The sequence below is a fragment of the Apis dorsata genome, unplaced genomic scaffold, assembly GCF_000469605.1.
Source record: "Apis dorsata unplaced genomic scaffold, Apis dorsata 1.3 scaffold_370, whole genome shotgun sequence".
Lineage (NCBI taxonomy): Eukaryota > Metazoa > Arthropoda > Insecta > Hymenoptera > Apidae > Apis > Apis dorsata.
This window is the reverse complement of record NW_006263634.1, coordinates 30,265-45,509: the sequence shown is the minus strand read 5'-3', so window position 1 is coordinate 45,509 and position 15,245 is coordinate 30,265. Positions and strand designations below refer to the sequence as shown.

The window sequence follows — 15,245 nt, the reverse complement described above, 5'->3', positions numbered from 1 at the left end:
AAAAAAAAAAGGAAAGAAATTATAAGAAATATAATGAAAAGTTTTATAGACGCGTATAATATATAGAAGAGATTCAACCTTCCAGTTGCAATTGATACTTGGGAGGGGGGAGAATAAAAAATAAAAAAAAGTCGGGATGAACGAGTGAGAGATAGAAGGGAGAGAGGAGGACGCTAAAATCAGTTTTTACAGCTCTCTCGTCTCATTCTCAAGTTCGTTTTTAGTGTCTAGCCGCAGCCATTTCACTTTCTACCGGGGGATAAGGGACAATGACTGTAAAACGACGAACGTATGGCGAGCCTAGCCCCGCGACCGAGTCTATGGTCAAGTTATGCGCCTCCTAAAATAGTCTAGTGCCTATTAACTTTTCAATTTTATCGCTTAACCTTATCCTTTGTCCGTTTGTCACCTGAATTCTCGTTCCTTTTCCTCCGTTTTAATTAGGTGAAACAACTTTTACGACGTAATGTAATCTCGTAACATCGCTTTTATTACTCGTGGATCGATTGGATCGACTCGATAATATTGGAAACTGGACGATATACGATATACGAATGTTTGGTGATCTATGGATGATTTTTATGGAAAATTAAATTTTTTTTTTTTTTAATAATTTGAAACTAGTTAACACAATTTATTCGATGAAAATTGGATAAATTTTCTTTTCGTCTCTCTTCCCTAGGTGATTCTAAGAGGGAGTTTCGAGGTTGTACGTTTCATTTTTGCCGGCGAATTTCTAACTCGTTCTATACAGTCTGATTCCCCGTCTGAGATTCGTCACGGTCGTTTCGAGCTTGGAGCAACAGTCGACAAAAGGGCCTCAATTGCCGTGCCGGATTGTAAGTGGGTCACGGCACGACCTACATACTAACGTCTTGATTGACCGTTCCTCTGGTCCTTTGCAAATCTTTGCAATAAAAAAAAACGCGCGTTCGGCTGAATGGCCGATTCAGAGCGTCACGTCGTCGTCCCTCAATTAACCAATCTACCTCATATCTGAGACTCTACGTGTCTCTTGCGCAACCACGTGCACGGTGGCGTGCCCACCACTACCTGGCAAACTTTGGACCTCCTTTTCCCGTTCACCAGTTTTCAACGCTTTCTTGTAAAAAAAGAAGAGAAATTTGAGATTTTAACGAGAGAAGTTTAAAAAAAAGAAATCTCAAAAATAGTAAGAAATCCAGTATTTTAATTAAGATTGTAATTGTGCGTACTCGAAGAATAAGAATAAGGATAGAAATAATTAATATCACGTATACCATTTGAATAAAATTTTTGCTCGAATTTTAAAATTAAATTAAATATGGGGCAAATAATAAGAGGAGGAGAAGAGAGAAAAAAGATACTTACAACTGGAGAGTGCACCAAAGTGTGCGAACAGCATCCAGTACGTGGTGCTGAAGAACATCCATCCTTGGATGTCGTGAAGTGCCGCTTCGGTTCTGGGAAGTCTTAGCCACAACAGTCCAGCAAGCAGGCCGAGAGCTATCGTTTGAAGCCAGTTGAGACGAGACAGCATCCGAGGTCGTGCCTCTTGAAAGTTTCTTTCTGATAATACCTAAAATCAGCCAAGGATAAATTCGTTTTAATCAAAATTGATATTACTTTTTCAAAAATCAGAAATTTCTTCCATCATTTCGAAGGTACATTCCTTATTCGTATCAAAGTAGCAAGGATTTCAATCGTATATCCAAGGCGATTAATAAATAAAATTTTCCTTGAGGAGTGTGAATCTTTAATAAATTCCAAAAAAAAAAAAAAAAAAAAACAAAAATTAACAATAATAAAAAGAGATCGCTCACTGGAAGTAAATGCAACAAGTAAATTTTCATTGGATACATTGGAAATATCAAAGTTCACAATCTTAATCCCTGGTTGGCAGTCAAGGATCAAACAATTTTATAATTTTAAAAAGTCATTATTATTATATCTGCGAGAAGAAAAATTCTCTCCAACTTAAAATTATCACATTTTATCCTGTATCTTATCTCTGTATCCTTTTGAAGAAAAGAGAGAGAAAAAGAAACCAAAAATTATTATTAAAAAAATTCAAGTACCAACATATAACATTCAGCGTGGCCAAATTCGAGAAAAAAAAATTTCTTTCTTCAAAATGTCAAGGGAACGAGATCATTCTAGATATCGCTGCGCGGTTGATGAGGTATTATCTTAAAAATTGAAGGAGGAGTTGTAAGGTTGAAAGAGAGATACACGGCTTGATTATTAATCGGCGTGCTCGCTATAACGCTGCCCCCGTGCTCGACAATGTCACAATGCAAGGTTGCTCGGTACACCTCTTTGGTGCAGTTCAATTATATCAAACGGCCGTGAGGAAATAGAACGCAAAGTTTCACAATGCTGGTTTCGAAGGCCTCTTTGAACTGCAACTATATTACGCTACTTAACCACGCGATCGACCACGGTTCGATATCGTTAATCGCTCAATTAAGCGATCCATAGATCCGACTGGCGTGCAGATTCACCAAGAAATAATCTTGGCTTCTCGTTCAACGATGACTAAAAATTGAAATATCATAAATTGCGGATTATTTTCATATCTCGTATAAAATCGAAATCAAAAGCCTTTTAATCTCGACGTAAGTTGAAGAAAAAGTTACTCGAAATTCCAATTCCATCCACAATTTTTGGGGGATTTTCAAAAGAAAAATGACTTTCACCGTCGGAAAAAAATTCCTCGAATAGTTGAATCTGGTAAAAGTGATGCAAGTGGCGAGATGCGTTAACACAAAGCGCGCCACAATCATAACAGGCATACCGGTCGTTGTAATTATCCGGATATGGCGAATCGCGTAAACGCGGCCTAGTTCTCTTTTCTGCGTGCCGCGATCCTCTTTAAACCGAGAGCTCTCTATCTTTTATCTCTTCCCTCCACGAAATCGCGCCCCTTTCTTTTCTTAGCTTAGGGATAAATTGGTCGAGGATAAGATCGAAGATCTCTCGTTGATACTCGCGACTCCTCGTGATATTTGGTCTCAATTGGAAGGAATTTCTCGATTGTGAAAATCACGAAGAATTCGATGGAAGTTGGACAATTTTCCAGAGGGATGAGAGATTTATTCAATTCATTGGTCGATCGAATTCTTTTTTTATTGGAGGAAGAATGTAATTCGAAGTTAGTTTTTTTTTCTTTGGATTTGTTGATTCTCGATTTTAAGGAAGAACGAGATTTGATATTTCTTTGGAATTTTTCTGTTGGAAAATTTATTTGTGTCAAAATTTAATTAATAATTAATTAATAATCGCGAAAAATAATTTATTGAGTTGATGAATCCTCTTCTTTTTCAAGTCAATTCCATTTTCATTATCATTTTGATAGAAGTGAGTGCTCTCTCGACACGTATTGAGAAATTGTTCTTAGAAATCGATTTCAAAACGAATTTCTTGCTATCCTGATATAATTCTGATATTAATCGAAATCGATAAAGATTTATCGAGTTTCGTTTAATTAATAAATTCCTTCGATATATCTTCCTCTCACGAGAATCTACAATTTGCTGATTTCATAAATTAATGTATGCAAGATGTTTTAAATTGATTTTGATAAATTGTCCGATCCGAATGATTTAAGAAGTTGCTTCCCATTTTGTCCCATTCCGCGAAATAAAATGAAATCGCAACTTGTTGCTGTCTTATCCAATTCTCTTATCTGCTCGAAACTTGTAACAGCGGTGCTCGTGCTGTTTGCTTATTTCACTTTTCAAAAGGAATACCCTCGAAGCTTTGTTTCTTATCTGAAACCAGTTTCAGAAACTTGTACTCATGATTTATGACAAACAATGGCGAAGAGATCCTTTTCGAATCGACCATTTTTAATTACACGTACACTTCGTAATACCTTATCCAGGCTTACCAACGTGTCTCAAAAAATCGGAGAAATTAACGGAGATTACACATGAGAAAAAGATAATATAATAACCAATAATCGAGAATTATTCGAATTATTCTTTCGAGAGAGGAAGATTTCATTTCATCCCAGAAAAATGGAACAAAGAAAGAGCGAAAGAAGAAGGGGATACCAAGCAGAATGTTATCTGAAACAACGTTACATCTAGCTAAAGATAAAAGACTGGATACGAATTTTAAAATTATCGAATCTCGATTGTCATTCCTTTATATATACATCTCTTTGCATACCGTTCATCTGAATTTTCATATTGCCGTTTGCATGCTCTATTAAGCGCGCAATGCGATCGAACTTTTTGATCTCTCCTTCGATCCAGCCGCTTCTCTCTTGTGCAGGCCAATTCGAAACCGAGGCGTTGTTTCCCGAGGAGATCGACGCGGTTGCCCTACATAATTTCCAACCGCTGTTCACTTGGCGGAATGTGGCCGTGTGACGACGGCCATTTTTCGCTTCAACGTGAAAATTTCTCTTCTTATTCTTATTCCTCTCGTTCTGTTCCAATGGAAATTTATCTCCTTCGTTCTCTCTCGTGTTTCGCTTCGATTACCTTTTTTTTTTTTTTTATGGAGATACATTAATACTCACTTCAACAACGGATTTACTTTTATTTAAGATTCATATATATATATATATCCCTTATTTATTATTTGATCTTTCCCTAAACGTTGTTTGTTAACTCGAATGCTGCAGAGAGACGAGTGGAAAGGGAAAATATTCAAAATGGCGCGGGAAGGGAAGTGAAATCGGAAAGTTAACGAGAAGCGGAGCATCGTGCGGGACGATCTCGTGACGATTCTGTTTTCAATTGCTAAAACTGACGTCACTACTTCTCGGCGAGTAACGGAACCGAGTCCGGTTCATCCCGTTCCCTAACGATAAATTCGCTTCTTCTTTTGCGTTATGCGCATTCGATCTTCGCGTATTTCCTTCGAATTCGTCCACTCGAGAAGAATAATATTTTGAACAGAAATATTCGATTCGATTGAATTTTTTTTTCCAAAGGAGTGAATTATTATTAATTTTCTAAAATCTCTTGTTCGAGGGGATTAATTAATCTGATCTCTTTGTTTGGAATACTCACTTTGAATTGCGACCAGAAACTGGTGGGCCACTGCCAGGTATAGTCATCGTCCGCGGAACTGGCGCTGCTGCTGGCATGGCTTTGCGTGTCTAACCACAGCGTGCGACCTTCGTCTTCTTTCACTGTAAATCATGGACACGATGAAAGATGTGGCGGAGGGAGGGAACCTTCCCAACTTTTTCGAATTTATTATTATCTCAAAAACTCAACGCTCGAAAAGAGAATAAAGGATCGCGAAAGAGAGAGAGAGAGAGAGAGGATTATTGCATATCCATTAAAAAAAATAATATCCCCTTTAATTAATCCTTGACAGGTTAATTGCACTATTGAAAACATTGAATTTCGAGCGGAGAATCTTTGATCGAGAAACTGATTGTCCGATTAATGGGCGAGCCACGCGTCGTCGAAACGGGTTGTAAAAATCGAAGAATCGAGCGATCACGATCGAGGGGAATAAGACGAGCAAAACGTGCGATCCATTTCGTGTCGGCCATGTTTTCTCCTCGACGCCCTCCTCCTCCTCCTCCCCCCTCGGCGATCCTTCGATCGACCTTTGCACGCGAAAGGGAAGGGGGAGGAAAAAATGAGAAGAATCATCCCTCCCCCTCCCAGCGAAAAATCCCCGTATTATTGCTCGACAGTCCATTTATAAAACCGTTAATCAATCGACGCCTGGAGGAACGATTACGTTACAAATGATTCGCATTCATTCGTGGATCGGAAATTCTAAAATAATTGAAAGAAAATACATTTGGGATGTAGTGTTATTATAGGATTATAGGATTCGAATTAAAAATCCATTTTTTATGAAAAAAAGAAAAAAGAAAACCATTTCCAATCCCAATTTGAAATTGACCGATGATTCGAAACGGGGAAAGAAAGGGGGAAAGAAAAATCGATGGAAAACTCGCAGACACGTTGACCCAGAGAGTCCCCCCTCCCCCTGGAGTTTTTTTAAGCTATTGAACCGGAACCGCAACCAACTCGATAACCCCTTGGCGCGTCTATGAACACTATGCAATACCGTTGTGGCTGATGTGGTGCTCGTGATAATGGATCAGATGGTCGCAGAGCGGATGTTGGCTTGGATTGTAGTCCGGGCGAAGTTCCGGCGGGCAGTCAGGTCCCTGTCTCGCGTTCCTCGCCGCGGCAACGATGCGCTCCCGAACCTCTTCTGGCCCCTTTATTTGCTCCACTGTCAAAGGCGAGGCGTTATTTTTGAAATGTTTTTATTTTTGAAATATACACGATTGGATAGATAAGTATTTTACACGAATTTATATATCGAGAAGATATTTTTAAATTTTCCCGCGAGCGAAGAAGAAGAGTGGAAGAAAATCGATAAGGTTACTCACGTATAAAATCAGCGGGGTTGTAGTGGGGGAGCAGGGTGAGTCCGATCGTGGAGAAAAACCTGCCGATGTTTGCCGTGAGGCCGTAATACGCGACTTGGCCACGGCTCAGCAGCAGGATCTTGCTGAAACTGTGGAACATCCTCGAGCTGGGTTGATGCACTGTTATCACTATGCTCTTCCCCTCTTGTTCCGCGTACTTCTTCAGCCGTGAAATCAACGCCTGTGCCGAATGGGAGTCCAACCCGCTCGTTGGTTCCTGTTGGTTCCAATTTATGTAATAATTCTGTTTGATACGTTTCATCTCGAACAAATAACAAGATTAAATTCGAAACTTTATAATTATTCTAATTCTTCTACAAATACACGACAAGATATTGTTTTTAATGTTTGGAGAAACTTACGTCGAGCAGCATAAGAGAAGGATTGGTAAGCAACTCGCAGGCTATGCTCGTCCTTTTCTTCTCGCCACCGGAGAGTCCTCGTTTCGTGTAATCTCCGATAACTGAAAAAAAATAAAATAAATTAAATAAGCCTCGATATCTTCACTTCACGATTAATCGATGTATAATTGAACGTGATCTTCGATATTTGGATAATTCGCACAGAAAAATATTGGTGTTGGTGGTTTGATTCAGCATCGTGATTTTAAATCGAACGCGGGAAATGTTATTAGAAAGAATATCGTTTACAATTGTTTTTTATAAAAATTGAAATACAATAAAATTACAATTAAACGTTCAACACTTTTCCGCAAGGAGGACCGACGGGTTTCGAATCTATTCGAGAGAGAAAACTGTCGAGAGTATCCTCTTGAAAATTGTTTTCTCGGGGTGGACAATGTATTGAAAATGAAATTTTGAATGCGTTGTCCACTTGAAAAGAGAAATATGTTATCGAGAGCAACTCTTGAAAGTTTCGTTCTTAAATAGATTAATTAATTTGTGCCCGCTTTCGTGAGTCCTTTGGGTGGTGGCGTACCCACGGACCTGAGCCAGACATGTTCGAAATAAAAAATAAATTTTAATCAACGAATTATTAAATTGAAAAACATTTATAAAATAATTATTTAAAATTTTGTCGATCGATTTCCCTCGAAATATCTCGCGTATAATAAATTAAAATTGCAAATTTTATAACTTTTAACAATTATATTCATCGAATTAAAAAAATCACTTTAATAAATCGATCCAATTATTACAATTTTCGTATTTTCCAAAATATATATGTTAAATTAAGAAGAAGATCGAAAAAAAGAAACACAAAATTTCTTTCTCATTTATAACAATATTTCCGCAACTGCCATCGATTTCATTTCCCTCGCCGAAATTAATCGAAACTCGATATGAATTCATCGGTTAATGAATGAAAATTCTCTCGTATCGCCGATTCTCTCTCCGATTGAAATGTAAAATTGCATTGTCCGATTTGTCTCGCGCTTCGTCGAACTCAAAAACGATTCGAAATTGGATTACGTACGTGACAAACCTGTGGCATTCTTGTACAAAGAAAGGAAAAAAAAAAAAAAAAAAAAGGAAGAAGATTTCGATCGATAAAGCTAATCAACGATGAAACACATAGGTCAAACCTCCTCCCTGTCAAAAGGAAAAAAAAAAAGAATAAACGGAGAAAAATGATTTTTCGCATGCATGGTTATATTCGTTGGATTGGTATCCAATAAAAGCATTATTCTCGTTATCGGAGATCGCTTTTCAGCTGCACCTTTCACTTTTTCATTGATTCAGTAATTTGGGATGGAAAATGAAAAAAAAAAGGAAATACGATGCTCTTTTGTTCTTTCATATCGTAACTAAATATCACTCATTTTTTTTTTTTTTTTTTTTTTTTTTTTTGAATTCAAGTTTTTTTTTTCCAAATTTAATTTCAATTCTTCGTGTTCATTTTTAACGTTAGTTAGTTTTTTTTTTTTTTTTTTGGAAATAGAAAATGATAAAATCTCTGTTTTCTGAAAAGTTTGTTGATGTGTTTCGAAAATTCTAAGATTTTTTTCCATTAGAAATAGTATAGAATTTTAGTATAAATGTTTCTAGATTCTATTGAAAAATATAAAAAATTCATAAACAGACCTCATCGTTCAAACTATTCAGAAAACAATCGAATTTAATATCTAATCAATAGTTTCCGCTATTTTTACATCAAAAATTCACGAAACTATCTTCCATTCGCGAGATGGTACCAACTACCTGATGAAATTGGGTCGAAAGTTATTCGATTTTCTCCCTAGAAGGAAATTTTTACGATTTCTATCTCATTCTATTTCGAGTTAGGGCGCTTAAAAATATTTTCCTATCTTTAAAACTCCTATCTCAAATTTATAATACTATTTCGCATTTTCCTTCGTAATTATTAAATTTTATAAAATTAAAAAAGTAAAATATTTATAACATCACAATTAGTAGAACAATTATTTTTAACATTTTCGAATTCGACGATCCAGAAACTGTAACATTTCCCTCAATTTCAAAGCAAAATTCAAAGAAATCATCATTAAAAAAAAATCAAAATGGAAATCATTTTGATTAAACCTTTACATCTTAAAAGGATTTCAAAGAGTTTCCAAAGGGGACGGATATCGAAACGCCCGAAGAAACGTTCACGTTCCGAGCAACGTAACACTCGAGCACACGATAACAAACGATTCCACGAGCGTTTAACGGCGAAAGATGAATGAGTTACGATCCCGGAAACGGCGGATCGAAATCGGCGGAACAACGGCGACGTCTATGGCGCGACGACCATCGGCCCGTGGTTGTGGCCCGGTTGTTTCTTACCGGTGGAAGTCGTAAATTGCCACTGGCATCTCGCTCGCCGCCCATAAACAAATTACGGCGAATTTATACATGCTCGCGAGGCGAAAGATCGCCCTAGTTTCGCGAGCTAGAAGCCGTTTTAATCTTATCGCTCGTTGCTGGAAAGTGAATATATAAGAGAAATCGTTAAACGATCTTGCAAGGGGATGTGGATAGAGTGAAATTATTTTCTACCTTTCTTATCTCTCTCCCGTTTCTCATTCACTTCGAATTATTTATTACAAAAAATATATCTCTCATTAAATTATCAACAGCTCGAAGAACTATCATCTTGTATCGAATCAATGATGTAATATCATATCCAAATGGCGATCCATCGATCATAATATCATATATATATATATATATATATATATATACTCACTGGTGTCTTGGCAGGTGGCGAGGTCGAGGACCTCGATGATATGATCCACGCACTGCATCTTCTGTGAGTGCGAGAACGTGTCCGGAAGCCTGAGCCTCGCCTGGTACTGAAACATACGCGAGCAGAAACATCGGATAAGATGAAAACAAACAACAGAAAAAGAAGAGAAAAATTAAGGAGGGGGGGAGGGGAGAAAAAGAAAGAGGAGCGGGAAGAGGATCGAGGTTGGATTGAATTGCGGCGAAAGCGAGAAACGGTGGTAGGGTTACGGTGGTAGGGCGGAATGGAAGATCGGTATCTCGGATGGAGAGCGGAGGGGAGGGGAGGAGGGCCGCCTTTTAACCCAAGACACGGCCCCGTTTACGCATTAAACACGAATGTAAGCAAAACCCGGCGGCGTGGACGTGCATTTCCGTTTCGTAACATCCAGCCCACTTTGTGTCTATTATTACCATCTGACACGTACCCCCGGGGATGCATCGGCCCGCTCGTTAATCGCGATCGTTAAATCAATTACGATAACGTTGCAACAGCCTCCCCCTCCCTCCTCCTTGCGAAACCGACATTACGGTTTTTCGGGTTCGCTCCTTTTTTTCTCTTTTCTCTCTCTCTCTTGCCGATCTCCGTTGATAGCGAAAAGAGAATTTAGAGAGAGAGAGAGAGAGAGGAATTTTCGCGCTCTTTTTGGATTCGTTTCAAATTTATCGAAGATTTCTTTGTTCCTTATATTCTCTTTTATTATCTGTTAATAAAAGAGATGATTGAATAGTAGAAGGGGAGAGGAATTTCTGTTCAAGGATTAAGTTAATCGTCCAAAAGGGGGATTGTGTAAGGCAGGAAACCGCGAATCTTGTAGAGGAAGTTTCGTGTCACCGTGCCACACCTTCGAAGAGCGCGACGAGGAACGACGGGGCCACCATCGTTGTTGAACGGCCGTGCACGTAGTGCCGTGGACTTTCCTCGCCTCGAAACGCGTTCACGCGCGCGTGTTTGATAATTCGGGGACACGCGAGGCCAAGCCGTGTTGGAGCCGAAGGGAAACGTACGGTCGCTGTCGCCTTTGGAATTCCATCGCGGTTGAAATGGTTGATCCGCGGTCGCCGTGGAATTCACGCGAGGATATGACGTGAGAATGGGAAGTGGAAATTTGAATTTCTCTCCCTCCAAGCGTTATTTTCTAGAGGCAATTTCTTGGTTTTATTGCTGGAATTGTGTTCCATGGATCTTTTTGGATCCTTTACTATTTTGTATCGAGGTAAAATTTCAATGCAATATCGGTACATTGCATTGGAAGCTGTTGTTTTGTTATTGCTTTATACGTTAAAAATCATCCAAGATATTTTGGTACTTTGGTACTTTCGTTTTAAAAAATCGATTTAAAAAGAGTTCGAATAATATTTACGCCGTGTATATATTTTGAGCAATTTGTCGCACGCATAAATCTGTCAATTAAAATGGATCGTTTCTCGGCCCTGTCGATTACGTCGACTAATATTTCTGGTCGAATGGATGGCTGGAATCAGGCGCTTCAATGGTGGGCTTTTAAAATTCTATTATGTGACTGATTAATAGTTCCACTTAATCATTCGAGGAAAGTATGCGCAACTATATAAAACGGCCGATAATGGCTCTCGACGCGGTTGGTTAAGTTAAATCAATGTAAAACAGCCAATTAAACAGCCCATTGTTTCCTAGCCGCCTATTTGAAATTCCACTCGAACGAAACCATTAAGCTGCTTAATGAAAGGAAATTCGATTCTCTCGTCTCCCGCCATTTTGTCGGATCCGCGCATGCGCCTCGCCGCCCGCCAAATTTACGCTTTTTTTTAAACGAACTTGTTCAAAGTTTCTCCAATTTTATCGAGTAATCGAAAAATTAAATCGTAGAGTAGTGGATAAAAACGTTTAACGTTTATACGAAGTGAAATAAACAGGGGATACGATATAAAGTTTGAAAAAATATATATATATAATCACGTAAGAAATTAATTTGACAAAAAAGTACATATATCAACTGACACGTACTCGAGAAAAAGTATTTATATATCTTTTTTTTATATAAATACCACAAATTTACAGTTTACAAATTTCTCTCGTGTAAATAATTCTATCAATACGATATTATAATTTGACGCAGGACACGCTCGTTAAATAAAAAATAAATTCTCGGAATCCTTATTAAAAAAAAAATCTCTTTTCAACCCGTTTCAACGAAACCGGCAATTTCTCCTCGGTCATGTCGGTTCGTCACGCGCCGGCGATCGATTCGAATCGTGTGCACGGGGCTTAAGGCGAATCCCGCCGCGGTCGACACACCCTGCCTTGGCCGCCGCGGACGAACGTGCCATTTTCTCGACAGCCGGGAGTCCGTTACACAAGAGGATCCGTTATGCGGAGAGAGAAAGTGGCGGCCGACGATATTTCGCTGCGGGTATATAGCGGTCGTCTCTCTCGGCCAGCAGGAAACTGGACCGCTCCAGAACGGAGCTCTCACGACCGTGAACGTCATCTCCGCCGGCTGGTTTACACCGCGACGACGACCACGACGACGTGCTACCTATCACGACGCGGTGAAAAGGGAAAGTGAAACGATTCGTAGAACGGCTTTTCGAGGAATTTGTTCGAGTGTACAGTCGATCGAAAATATATTAGATTCGAGGGGGAAATAATTTTAATTATTCGGTTATTGGGAATATTTAAGTAGTTTGGACGATTATTAAGTCTATTGTTTAACACAAAAGTTTCTGAACAGATTTTTTGGTTATTCGGAAAAAGATACGTGCAAATGTTCTTATGGAAAATGGAGAATTAAAGAATTAATTAAAGTTTGTTAAAGATTTTAGTATTAGTAAAAATGAAATTTTTTTCGATCGAGATAATATATCAACGGCAAGGTAGTTCGTCGATTTACACTTTCAAACTTGAGATGAGAATAAGACAATGAATGATAGGAGAATAAAATAAGAAAATAGAAAGGCAGAGAGGGACGCGTATACGAAAAGTGATAACGGGTTGGAAAGCGTGTTATCACCGGTAAGACTGGCGTGTTCCATCGAAGGGAAGGAGGAAATCGAGAGGCGGCTACGAAAGGAAACCCGCTTAACGGTTAAGAAACTGGCCAGGTGAGCAAAAAAACATGTGAACGGAAACGGAGAGAACAATGCTCCGCTGGCGGGAGAAATGAAAAGCTGGCCGAAGGCTGAGAAACTGAAAATTGGGACAAACTGTCGTTAAAAGAAAACTGCAGTGAAAAAGTAAAACAACCACTATTATACCGAGTGTCTCGCTGTTATGAATCTCTTAAAATCAAAGACAAATTTTTACCAATCCTCGTTAAAATTTCATCGATGGTAATAACGGACATTCGAGATCTTTTATACAAATATTTTTACTCGCTTTTTCATTTTCACAAGTGAGAAGAATCGTCACTTCTCTCAGCAAAGGGAATCACGTCGTGTACAGAGAAGAACGGTGTAAAGGCGCGTCCATAAGTGCGCGGTGACAGGGGGCACCGTCGTGATGGAGCGAGAGAAAGGCACGAAGAAGAAATACGAGAGCCCGCGAAAAGAAAACAACGTGACACGTTGGGGAGAAAGGGGGAGAAAGAGAGGAGCGATGGCAGCTTTAGCGTATTATGCACGTAGGGAGACGGCGCCGAATGTTTTTGAAACACGTAAGACACGCGCTCCGACGGTTCACTGACCGAGTTATGACGTCACCACAACTCTCTCCCCGTCTTTCCTCCTCTCGTTTTTTTTTTTTTTTTTTTCCCGCTGTCGTGTTTTTTGTTTTTTTTCCTCTTTCTACCACCCTCTATTTGTCACGGGGCGACTCCTGTCCCCCTTGCCGTATAATCGAGAGAGGCCAACGTCCTGTTGGATCGGTTCATGTGTCGCACATGCACGAGGGATATGTAATGTATTTACGATCCGTGCATCGATACGATATGATGAATTTCTTTCGATCTTTCTCGCTCTTGTAGGAGATATTTTACTTTGGGTAATTTCGTTGAAAAGTTAGTCAAAGTGTATGTAAGTATTTGTGGTAACGAATAATAGTTTGATAGGGATATCGATAGGGACTTTTTGTAATTTTTTTTGGAGAAATTTTATCGTGATTTTGATTCTATCTAGGGACTTTTTAGTATCGGTTAGATAGAGAGATAATTTTAAAAAAGAATCGAGGATACAAAAATTTGAAAAGTATTTAAATAATCGTACAAATTCCTTTTTTTCACATTATAGAGAATTAAGAAAAAACAAAATTATCAAAAATAATAAATTTGCTAATATAAATTTCCCCACAATTTATCCTTTCGCTATTTCAAAACACGTGAAATACTAAAACCGAGTCTCCTCGAGTATTCCCTATTTATACCATGGAAACTAACCTCAAAAGTTAATCCACCATATTTCTCAACACCCTCCAAAAACATCTCGCTCAAAGCTAAACATCCTTTTTAATGCCAAAACCTGACAAGGAATAAACTTTGCCAATTCGTTAATGGGTGGCTCCTTCTTGCGCGTTAAATTCGCGAGAATGGTACGCGTCGTTGTTTGGCTCCTGGCCCGCATTCCATGCGATCCCAAGCTCGAGGTCTCCTCCTAATTTTCTACCGTGAACTTTAATAAATTTCGCGCGGAACTTGGCACACACTGGGGCTCGTGGCCGATTTCCACGGAAATACGAGGAAACACCAGAATCGGCCGCTTCCTGTTCAAAAACGAGTAAAATTTTTAACGGTTTTAAATTAAGAATCACGATTGAACAATTTATCGTTCGATCTATACATCAACCGTAGCATCGAATTATTCGAGGTTACAAGAAAAAAATTATACGTATAATTATACGTACGAATTCGAGCATATTTAAATGAAGTTGACTTTATTCCAATCAAATTTAATCTCATTAATTTTTCAAGTAATTTCCGCCTCTATTTCGCCAACCGCCCTCGTGAGCTCACAAGTCTAGCGCGTCTGACTATGCCGGTCCGCTTCTACTTGCGCGTCTGCATTGCCACGTAAATATGGAGGATTTACGAGTTTCGTCGGCGATGAGGCGTTTCATTTTTGCGCGGTCGGTGATTATTCCTTAGCTTAAATGTTCCGTTGGACTATTTTTTTCATTCTTCCACGTACGTAACGATCGAACGTTGAACCTTTCTCGAATCTCTCTCTCTCCTCCTTTCTCTTTATAAAACGTGTATAAAACTTTTTAACACGCTCAGAAATGTAGTAAGATTTTAACGGTTGAATAATTTATAATATTCATTCAGGATATACGAATAAATTAATTGTAGCATCGAATTATTTTGAGGTTATACGAAGAGTATAGGCAATTATTGTTATTCAGGTATTAATTGATTGATTAACTTTTCTTCTTTTCCTTTTTGATTCTTTCTCGTTCGACAATTTTTTGTGAATATTAATTCATCCTCGTCAAATTTAAATTGAATCTTTTCGAGTTAATTAAATATCGATACCGTAATAATTTACAAACTATAAGAAAAAAATTAAGATTTACATTTAATCATCGATAAAATTATTATTCGATCGTATAATGTTCATCGATACGGATCCAATTAAAGAGATTTATTTAATCGAATTTCGCTCGAGCGTGGCGAAATTTTATTGTAGAAATTCNTATTAAACAAACGGTCATCGAATTTTATCGGAATCCATCGGACGGAGAT

The 15,245-nt window shown here is 38.5% G+C and overlaps 1 protein-coding gene across 3 annotated transcripts in view; it reads right to left on the bottom strand.

Moving 5' to 3' along the window:
- Positions 1–15,245, bottom strand: part of LOC102675736 (ABC transporter G family member 22) — a 45,722-nt gene that overhangs the window by 2,852 nt on the left and 27,625 nt on the right. For all 3 annotated transcript variants that reach the window (XM_006618692.2, XM_006618691.2, XM_006618690.2), the window contains exons 4-9: positions 9,554–9,659; positions 6,763–6,863; positions 6,362–6,617; positions 6,031–6,201; positions 5,007–5,128; positions 1,351–1,558 (exon numbers count right to left, since the gene is read on the bottom strand). In XM_006618692.2, coding sequence (XP_006618755.1) covers positions 1,351–1,558; positions 5,007–5,128; positions 6,031–6,201; positions 6,362–6,617; positions 6,763–6,863; positions 9,554–9,659 — 964 coding nt within the window. The remainder of the gene's footprint in view (positions 1–1,350; positions 1,559–5,006; positions 5,129–6,030; positions 6,202–6,361; positions 6,618–6,762; positions 6,864–9,553; positions 9,660–15,245) is intronic.